At 44.5% G+C, this 9,770-nt stretch overlaps 1 protein-coding gene across 8 annotated transcripts in view; it reads left to right on the top strand.

Annotated features, from left to right (window-relative positions):
* Nucleotides 1-5,981: 5,981 nt before the first annotated feature.
* Nucleotides 5,982-9,770, top strand: part of ZNF268 (zinc finger protein 268) — a 32,562-nt gene continuing 28,773 nt past the window's right edge. For 2 of the 8 annotated variants that reach the window (XR_004316765.1, XM_032472143.1), the window contains exons 1-2: nt 5,990-6,224; nt 6,625-6,706. Coding sequence is in view for 6 of the 8 variants with exons in the window: in XM_032472143.1 (XP_032328034.1) it covers nt 6,674-6,706 (33 nt within the window). In the remaining 2 variants the exon portion in view is untranslated. Of the gene's footprint in view, nt 6,225-6,356; nt 6,377-6,624; nt 6,707-9,770 lie in introns of those variants that run through there. The other 6 variants (XM_032472142.1, XM_032472144.1, XM_032472140.1 and 3 more) reach the window with 6 other exon arrangements.

Genomic DNA, 9,770 nt, shown 5'->3' with positions numbered 1-9,770 from the left:
AAGAGAGCTATCTTCCTCAAACTAATCTTCCGGTTTGGAGACATTTGTGGGGAAATTGACAAGCTAGTCAAGACGGTACATGGAAACGCGGAGGACCCGAAGCAGTTGCTTTAAAGGATAAGGTTGAAGGGCCCATGCCACCTAAGTTCAAGGTCTGCTATAGAACTACCCTAATAAAACGTTGGCATGATCAGTAACACAGGAGAGAGTCTAGAAGTTGACCTGAAGTTGACCTACACACATGTTGTTAATTAAATTTTGACATGAGAGCGAAAATAACTCAATGTGGGAAACAGTCTTTTACATGAGTGGTGGTGCACCAACTAGGTATCGGTATGGAAAAAACCCTCCCTTTACCTTACATCACATCCAGAAGTAACTCAAACTGCATCACAAACCTAAATGCAAAAGCTGGACCTTTTCAATATCTGGAGGAAAACGGGAAAATGCTGATGCCCCTGGGCTAGACAAAGCGCAAAAATCCACAAATCATGAAGGAAAAATGATACATTGGACTTGAAAATGGAAACTTCTGCTGTTTTGAAAACACCATTAAGAACATAAAAAGACAAGGCATAGACTAGTGTATGTTAACTATATAGAAACTCATATCCAGAATACAAAGAACCTTCATAACTCATAAGTTACACAGCAAGAAGATAAACAAAGTGCAAAATGATTTACTAGGTGCTTCACAAAAGAATATATATAAATGGTCAGTAAACCTATGTAAAGATGCTCAACATCATTAGTGATCAGGGAGATGCAAATTGAAGCCAGGAGGAGATCGGACTTCTCATTTGTAGCATGACTAAAATTTAGAAGGTAACACTGTGTATTGGGGATTGGAGAGATGAGAACCCTCACACATTGCTGGGAGTGGTTATGCAATAGTACAGCCACTTTGGAGAACAGTTTTGTGTATCTTCGAAGTGCTAAACATACAGGTACCATGTGACCCATCAGTTCCATCCCTAGGTAAAAAATTGAGAGACCTGAAAACATGTCCATGCAAAAATGTGTGACTGAATGTTCTGCATTATAACAGCCTGAAACTGGAACAAACATAACAGTAAAGACAACAGATGTCATGTATAATAATTCACAGCTCACGAGCAGATAAATACATTGGAGTCTTGCCCTGTATGGGAATACTGCTCAGCAATGAAAAGAGACAAACTCATGCTGTATTCAGCAGAGGATTAAACCTGAAAAGCATTCCAAGTAAAAATTCAGACACAAAGGAGTACACACTGTTATGACTCACCTAGGAAATTCCAGAGAACATAATATGTAATGACAGGAGAGAGGTCGGTGGTCACCGGTGGCCGGGGTGGGAGAGCTCCTGACTGCAAACAGGACTACAGGGAACCATCAGAAGTGAACTGTGTCTTGTTTGTGGTGGTGGTTCCATGATGTCTTCAGTTGTTAAACTCATTGAACTGGACAATTTAAATGCATCCAGTTGGTATGTTGTATGTAAATTTTGCATCAATAAAGTTGTTTTTTAAAAATTTGGAAAACCAGGGATTTCTGGGAAAGAAGACAATCTGGGGTTCCAGGTGAATGCTGATAACAACAGTGTAGCAATGTTGAATTTTTGTGACTCATCTTCACTTACAGAACGCTTAATGTGAGCTAGCCAATCTGCTAAGCCCTCTAATGCATTAGATTATTTCTATCTTTAACCCTCTAAGGAGTGTAATATTATCCCCTCTTCAGTTAAGGGACCTAGAGTTTGGGAATTGTAAGTAATTTGCCCCAAGTCACCCAGCTAGTGAATGGCAGAGCTTCATTTCAGAAATAGCTGGTGAGTGTGGCAGATCTCAAGTAAGTTGAAGCTTGCATTGCAGAGGGTTTATAAAATCAGCTTCACTAATATAAAAAAAAAATACATAACACACTCCCACTGTTACTCCATCCAGAAACAAATGCACTCAGACACCCCTCAAACAGGGTCCTCCAGAGGTCTCCCTCTTTATGTCATCATTGTGCAGGGGACGAGATGTTTTACAGTGACACGGCTGACATTCCAAAGGGAAGAAAGTGAACACGTTCCATTCAAGGGTTCTGTGGCATGTGAGTTACAGACACCGTCTCATTTAGTTTTCACACCAGTTTTGTTAACATGCGTTCCTTCCTTCCATCTCATGGGTTCGGAGTGACTTGTCCCAGTGGCCCAGGCAGCAGTGGAGATCTCAGCATGTTTTCTGCTCCTCCTTGCAGCCTGCGCGTCTCGCTAAGGATCTTCGTGCTCTCCTAAGGGTAATGGGTAACCAGTGAGGAATCTTAAGACAGGCCCACCTGATGCTATAGCACGTGCGGAGTCACAAAATGTTTTCTTTATATTCACCCATGAATGAAGCCCACGCTGATTAAGTCTGCGGGACTGTTTTGTTGTTGTTGTTGTTGTTGCACGGCAGGAAGTGAAATAAATTGACGTAGCTAACTTTGTGCCTAAAAGCTGCAAGCTGGCCATGCGCCCAGTGTCTCGGCAGCCGCTCCGGAGCTGGTTGGAAAGAGTCAAGCCAATGGTGTGAATGAGCAGCCTGGGTGCAAGACCAGGGTGACCTTGGGTGAGACACGGCAATGAGTGGGGGCTTCAGGCTGCGTTTGGCTCTAAACATTAGGAGTTCAGTTTTCAGTGTTTGTAGAGACCGAGTTCTCTCACGTGTCCTCCAAAAATCCCTGTGTTGAAGCTGGAGCCCCCGGTTTCAGAATGTGACCTCGCTGGGAGAAAGGGTCTTTGCAGAGGCCACGAAGTTAAAGTGAGGTCATTAGGGCGGACCCTGGTCTAAATAAGGGAGGTTTACGTTCAGTGAATATTGGTTGAATGAACATCCATTCACTGAACCTGGGAGGGAGGATGCCACACGCGTCCGGCCAGCCAGCATGAGCGGGTGCTTTCAGCGAAGAAGGAGGCTGGAGGAGAGTTGCTGGGGGTGGAGCAGCAGTGCCGTCCCGTGGAAATACATCTTGGCGATACTACCCTTGGTGACAAAGGCTTTACATGGACCTTGGCAGTCAGCCTCAAATGTGCATGCAAGACCAAAGGATTAAAACTAACCGAGGCCTTTGTGAAGGACAACAGTGAAAAAGGGCTTTGATCTACTACTTACAAGGCTTGCTCTAACGATACAGTAACAAGAGAAGCTGTATTAGCCCTGTGTGGACCAGGGGTTGGCAAACAATGGACACTAGGCCAAATCTGGCCAGCTGTCTGCTTTTGTGATTAAAGTTTTACTGGGACATTCATGCTCATTTTATGTAGTTTTATCTATTCCTGCCTTTGTGATACAGTGGCAGAGCTCAGTAGTTATGACAGACCTTTTTTTTTTTTTGGCCAGCCGCTGTTTTTACTTCCTCCTGGCTGTGGACATCACAAAACCTAACATGTTTACTGGTGATTGTTAGGGGCTGACTTGTGTCCCCTAAAATTCCTGTGTTGAAGTCCTAATCCCCAGTAACTCAGAATGTCACTGTTTAGGGTCTTTGAAGTTTAAACATTTTAAGGTAAAATGAGGATATTAGATGTATCATGGAAAAGAATCTGAAAAAGAATATATATATAGTGTATGTGTAACTTAATCACTTTGCTGAACACCTGAAATGAATACGACATTGTAAATTACCCATACGTCAGTAAAATAATAAATAACAAATGAGGATATTAGGTTGGGCCCTAATCCAATCCGACTGGTGTCCTTATAAGAAGAGGAGATTAGGACACTGACCTGCACACCGGGATGCCCAAGTGAGGACACAGGGAGAAGATGGCCACCTACCAGCCAAAGAGGGAGGCCTGAGAAGAAACCAACTCTGTTGCCACCTTTATCTCTGACTTTCAGCCTCCAGAACTGTGGAAACATCCATTTCTGTGGTTTAAGCTGCCCTCTGGCACTTTATCATTGCCCTTCTAGAAAACTAATACACTGGCCTTTTACAGAAAAGATCTGCAGACCCCCATTATGGGCATATATCAATGGGACAAAACGAAGAGGCAGGAAACAGACTCACAGACACATGGCAGGCAGATAATGGCTCTGGAAAGATGTCCACATCCTAATCCTGGTACCTATTAATACATTACCTTACTTGGCAAAGGGGAACTAAGTTGGCTAAGCAGCCAACCTGAAAATAGAAAGAGTAGCTCGGATGGTCCAAGGTGTGCCTAATGAGCCCTTCAAAGTGGACAAGGGAGGAAGAAAAGGAGGCCAGAGTGATGCGGTATGAAGAGACTCAGTCCTCTCTTGCTAGTTTTGAAGCTGGAAGACTGGGGCTGGGAGCCAGGGAATGAACGTGGCCTCTAAAATCTGGAAAAGGTGAGGAAACAATTTCCCCCAAGAGCCCCCAGAGGGAAAACGCGGTCCTGCCAACACCTTGATTTAGCCCAGTAAGACCTGAGTCGCACCTTGACCTTCAGAACTGTAAGATGATACATTTGTGTTGTTTTAAGCTACCAAGTCTGTGGTAGTTTGTTGCAGCAGTGAGGAAACTAACACAGCATGAGACCTTAGTACATAATAACAGAGATTGGTTAACAAATCAGTGTGCAAAGGATGCTAATTCTACCTTTCAACCTAAAACTTTCAGAGCCTTCCTTTCCACATTTAATATTTAATCTATTTAGGATTTATTTTAAATATATTCTGAGACAGCAATCTTTTTTTCTGTTATTGTATAGCTATCTCATTTTCCTACACAAATTGTTGAAAAGTTTGCCTTTTCTACAATATTTTCCTCCAATATTTTATTATGAAAAATTTGAAAGATACGGAAAAGTTGAAAGAATTTTACAATGAGTACTGGTGTTCCCAAACTTCAGATGTCACTCATTGTGTTGAATTGGCACTGATGGTGCAAAAGCAATAGGGGTGCATCTGTGGGCACTCAGATGCATGAAGGCGGTAGCACGAAAATGTACTTGTTAGTAGGCATTGTGTTCTTCATTGTCACATTCACAGTTAAAAAAAAAAAAGGGGGAAGGACCAATTTCACTTCTGGTTGTCCTCGATGGAGCAGTGAAAAATAATTTTATTGCATCTCATCTCGAGCCATGTGTTTTTAATATCTGTGCAACATACATTATGTGCTGCAGTGAAATTCCTTAGCTGTCTCCAGAAAAAGTACTTGTGTGATGATCTGAGCTGGGAGTTGAGGTTTGCATGAAAGGACTTTTTCTCAAAAATCAACCAAGTGAGCTGTCACTTCAAGGAAAACAAAAGACAACATTTTTTGCCAATGTAAATGAAAACAGAATTTTGGAAATCTTGTATCTGCCACTGTGAACATACATTCCCAAAACTTAAGATCCATGATATTAATGAATACGAGTTTTCATATTGTATTATGAAAGGTAGCAACATTTGGAGGATCTGCATTAGTCAGTGAACCAGCATTTTCATAATGACCAATGCATGACGTTACAAAATCATCCATGATAAAACTGTCCATTCAAAGTGCAAGGTAGACCAATGGATTTTAATATAATAGAAGTTCGCCCGTGTGGTTTCAGATCGTACACTGCAACTGACCTATCCCTTGTTCAGCTTTCACTAGGAAGAAGATGCACAATTATCTGAGCATATTAAAATACCCTGTCCTGTTCCATCTACATACCTATGTAAGGCCAGATTTTTAAAAAATATACTTCCACAGAAGCAAAGATGCAACATATTGAATGCAGACGCACTTATGAGAGTCTAGCTGTTTTGTATCAAGCCCGGCGCTGGAAAGAGTCCTCCACACGCCCTCCTCCCCGACCCTCCCCCGCAAAGTAGGAAGAGAACGCCACTCCTGTTTTTCTGGAAAATAAATTTAATTTTCGTAAAAATGTCATTTACATAACACAATGAATCTTTGCGTTATTAAACTGTAATTTCGAGCTTCTACCATTCGGAAAGCAGGGACCTCAGCACACTTCTAACTCTATTCATTCCCCTCCCGAGATGCGCATCGGTTTTCTGATTCTCGGGGTTGGTTTAGTGCCCGCGCGCAGGATGGGGCCCGGGAGCCTGCGCTTCACGCCGCAGCGCCCCCTTCCGGCAGCGCTCGGCTGGAGCCGCCCGGCGCCGGGGGAGCGCCCGCAGAGGCTTCTGGGAGTGGTAGTTCGCCCCGCCCTCGCGTCGCACTGACGCATTTCCTGCGCGTCGCTGGCGGCAGCCATCAGCTCGGCACTGGCGGGGAGAGCCTCGTTCGGCGGACGGCGTCCTCTTCCCGTCACGGTGAGCTGAGCTGGACTGGGCTGGCCTCGTAGCCCCCGCGGGCCGTCCCCGAAGCACCCGGAACGGGCGCCGCCACGTCAGGAGCGAGGACCGAGCGGGTCTGGTTGCGGTTCCCGGCGCTGCGCACTCAGGGACTGGAGGAGCCGCTGGCGGTAGACCCTCCAGTTTCCAGGCGGCGGGGACGGTGCCGACTAGTCTGGGTCCCCCTCTTCCGCCCTGACCCGATCGCGTGTGTGTTGGTGGGCGGAGGCGGGGAACCCCACGGCTGCTTGAGGGAAGGAGGCTCAGGCGTGGGACGGGCAGGTGCCGGGCCCCTCCTGCGGGGGCGCGCGGGCGCGGGGGCGCGCGGGCGCGCGGGCGCGGGGAGACCTGTGCCCTCACGTTCTCTCTCCTCCTGCAGCCGTGTGGTCCCGCCAACCCCCGCAGGGCGCGCCCAGCTGGCCGTGGGGATGGCCACTCGGGTCCGGACTGCTGCCGTCTGGGTGAGTAGGGGTTTTAAGGTTTTCCTCTCGTGTCTGAAAAACTCCCTCGACGCCGATATGTGCTCATTGCGTCTCTTGTAGGGTCGGAGCGTGCCTGGAGTTTCCTCTCCTCACCCCTGCTTCCAAGCCGCTGGGCCACCTTTAGATGACATTAGGCTGTCCGGATATGCTTCTTGTCACCCACCTGTTAATTTGCTCCTTCCTTCAGTCTCGTTTCTGCCAATTTTGTACCTTGAACTTTGAGTTAAAGAAGGGGTAATCATCTTCCTATTTCTTCCACACGTATTTTCTTAATTTTTTCTTTCTGTGTCTCAGATTTGGGCGCCTCATTTGGGGAGTTGTGCAGTTGTTTATTTGCTTAATTAACAATTTTGTTAATTGTCTTTTGTTGGCTGGATCCTGGGCAGGTGCTAAGGGTACAAAGATAAGTAGTTGTTGCCTTTGGAGAGCAGTGGTCTGGTGGGCACAGTGACACTTTAGGGGTCCCTCTGTGAGCACACTGTGGACGGGGGCGGGGACACACAGCACAGGGTCGGTTTTGGAAGGTAGGACACCCCCAGGAAATGCTTCAGAGATTAACAGGAGAGTCTTAAGCTGAGATTTGAAAGGTGAGTGAGGTGAACAAGGGACTGGAGGTCAGCCTAGGAAAAGGGAGCAGCGTGCAGATTTGCAGGGCTTGAAGCGAAGCGATCTAGTATGTTGGTGAACGTTGAACGCTCTACGGTTGCCGAAAAGTAGAAGAATGGAGGTTTGTAGGTGATGAGGGTGGTGGAATGTGTATTAAGAAATGAGGCCAGAGTTACAGGCAGAAACCAGATCATAAAGGGCTTTGAGGATCATGTTAAAAACTTAGATCTTATTCTCTCTAGGAGAAAGACTAATTGACATGTTTCCCAGGATTTTTGGAGGGGAGAGGGGAGGTAATTAGGTTCATTTATTTATTTAACAGAGGTACTGGGGTACAGGACCTCATGCATGCTAAGCATTCGCTCTACCACTGGGCTATATCCACCCTCCTCCCCAGCCTCCCAGGGATTCTTTTTTGCCTTAGAGTCTGTTTTATCTTCATATAACTGTAGGAGCCTCCCTCTGAGTAATTGCTGGTTATGTCTTTTTCTTCAGCTTTTGACCTTTTTGGATCTTAATATTTTAGACGTGTTTTTTAAAACTCACACCATTGCTTTTTTTTTTTTTTTTTTAAAAAAATCAGTCAGTCAGTCTTTGTGTTTAACTGGAGCATTTTTTTTTAACTTTTTTTTTATTGAGTTATAGTCATTTTGCAATGTTGTGTTAAATTCCAGTGTAGAGCACAATTTTTCCGTTATATGTGAACATACATATGTTCATTGTCACATTTTTTCCCTGTGAGCTACCACAAGATCTTGTATATATTTCCCTGTGCTATACAGTATGATCTTGTTTATGCATTCTACATTTTGAAATCCCAGTCTGTCCCTTCCCACCCCCCGCCCCTTTGGCAACCACAAGTTTGTATTCTATGTCTATGAGTCTGTTTCTGTTTTGTATTTATTTATTTATTTATTTATTTATTTATTTTTTTTTTAGAGTCTACATATGAGCGATCTCATATGGTATTTTTCTTTCTCTTTCTGGCTTACTTCACTTAGAATGACATTCTGCAGGAACATCCACGTTGCTGCAAATGGCGTTATGTTGTCGGTTTTTATGGCTGAGTAGTATTTCATTGCATAAATATACCACATCTTCTTTATCCAGTTGTCTGTTGATGGACATTTAGGCTGTTTATGTGTCTTGGCTGTTGTAAATAGTGCTGCTATAAACATTGGGGTGTAGGTGTCATTTTGAAGTAGGGTTCCTTCTGGATATATGCCCAGGAGCGGGATTCCTGGGTCATATGGTAAGTCTATTCCTAGTCTTTTGAAGAATCTCCATACTGTTTTCCACAGTGGCTGCACCAAACTGCATTCCCACCAGCAGTGTAGGAGGGTTCCCTTTTCTCCACAGCCTCTCCAGCATTTGTCATTTGTGGACTTTTGAATGATGACCATTCTGACTGGTGTGAGGTGATACCTCATTGTAGTTTTGATTTGCATTTCTCTGATAATTAGTGATATTGAGCATTTTTTCATTTGCCTATTGATCATTTGTATTTCTTCCTTGGAGAATTGCTTGTTTAGGTCTTTTGCCCATTTTTGGATTGGGATGTTTGGTTGTTTCTTACTAAGTCGTATGAGCTGCTTATATATTCTGGAGATCAAGCCTTTGTCGGTTTCATAACTGGAGCATTTTGTTATGATTAATGTGATGACTGATAGGTTTGAGAGAGAAAGAGGAGGAGAGAGAGAGAGGATGAATGAGAAGGGGATCTGGGGTTCTGCTTTATTGGGGTCGGATTGAGGGGTTGCAGGTTCATTATTGGTGAATTTAAAATATAAGGTGAGAATTAAGACATAGGAAGGGGAGAGTGGGGTCACTCAAGCAAGCGATTTTTGGCCCCTGGACTGCCTCCGATGGATCCTCAGGGTGGGGTGGCTGGGCTCTTCCTCAAGTTGTGTAGCAGCTGTGTGCATCCAAGACAGATGTCCTTGACATCAGAGGCTTTCTGTACAGTCAGGCACTTGCATTACAGTCAAAAACAGCTCATTGTGAGGCAGTTATACTACAAACGTTCATCACCTAGTAGCATTTTTCAGTACCTCATTCCTTTTTATGGCTACATAGGGTACCTTTGTTGGTAGAGACCATGTTTTGTTTATCCATTCCGCCATTCAGAGATGTTTGGGCTGTTCCCAGTTTTTGGCTATGATGAATAATGCTGTTACAAACATTTCTGTGTAAATGTTTCTGTGGACGTAGGTTTTTAATTCTCCTGAGCAGATACCTAGGAGTGGGATTGCTGGGTAATTCAGTAATTCTGGGTTTAAGAATTTGAGGAGCTGCCGGTTTACATTCCCACCAGCCATGCACGAGGTTTCCCCTTGCATCTCTCCATCATGTGCTAGATACCTTGGTCCTTAATAACGGTAACGTAACTGTCATGTCCTATAGCATACATGCAATGGTTTTAAAGTAACAGTTTGTC

The sequence above is a fragment of the Camelus ferus genome, chromosome 32, assembly GCF_009834535.1.
Source record: "Camelus ferus isolate YT-003-E chromosome 32, BCGSAC_Cfer_1.0, whole genome shotgun sequence".
Taxonomy (NCBI): domain Eukaryota; kingdom Metazoa; phylum Chordata; class Mammalia; order Artiodactyla; family Camelidae; genus Camelus; species Camelus ferus.
Note: the sequence above shows the minus strand (reverse complement) of the source record. Positions and strands in the feature narration are given on the sequence as shown.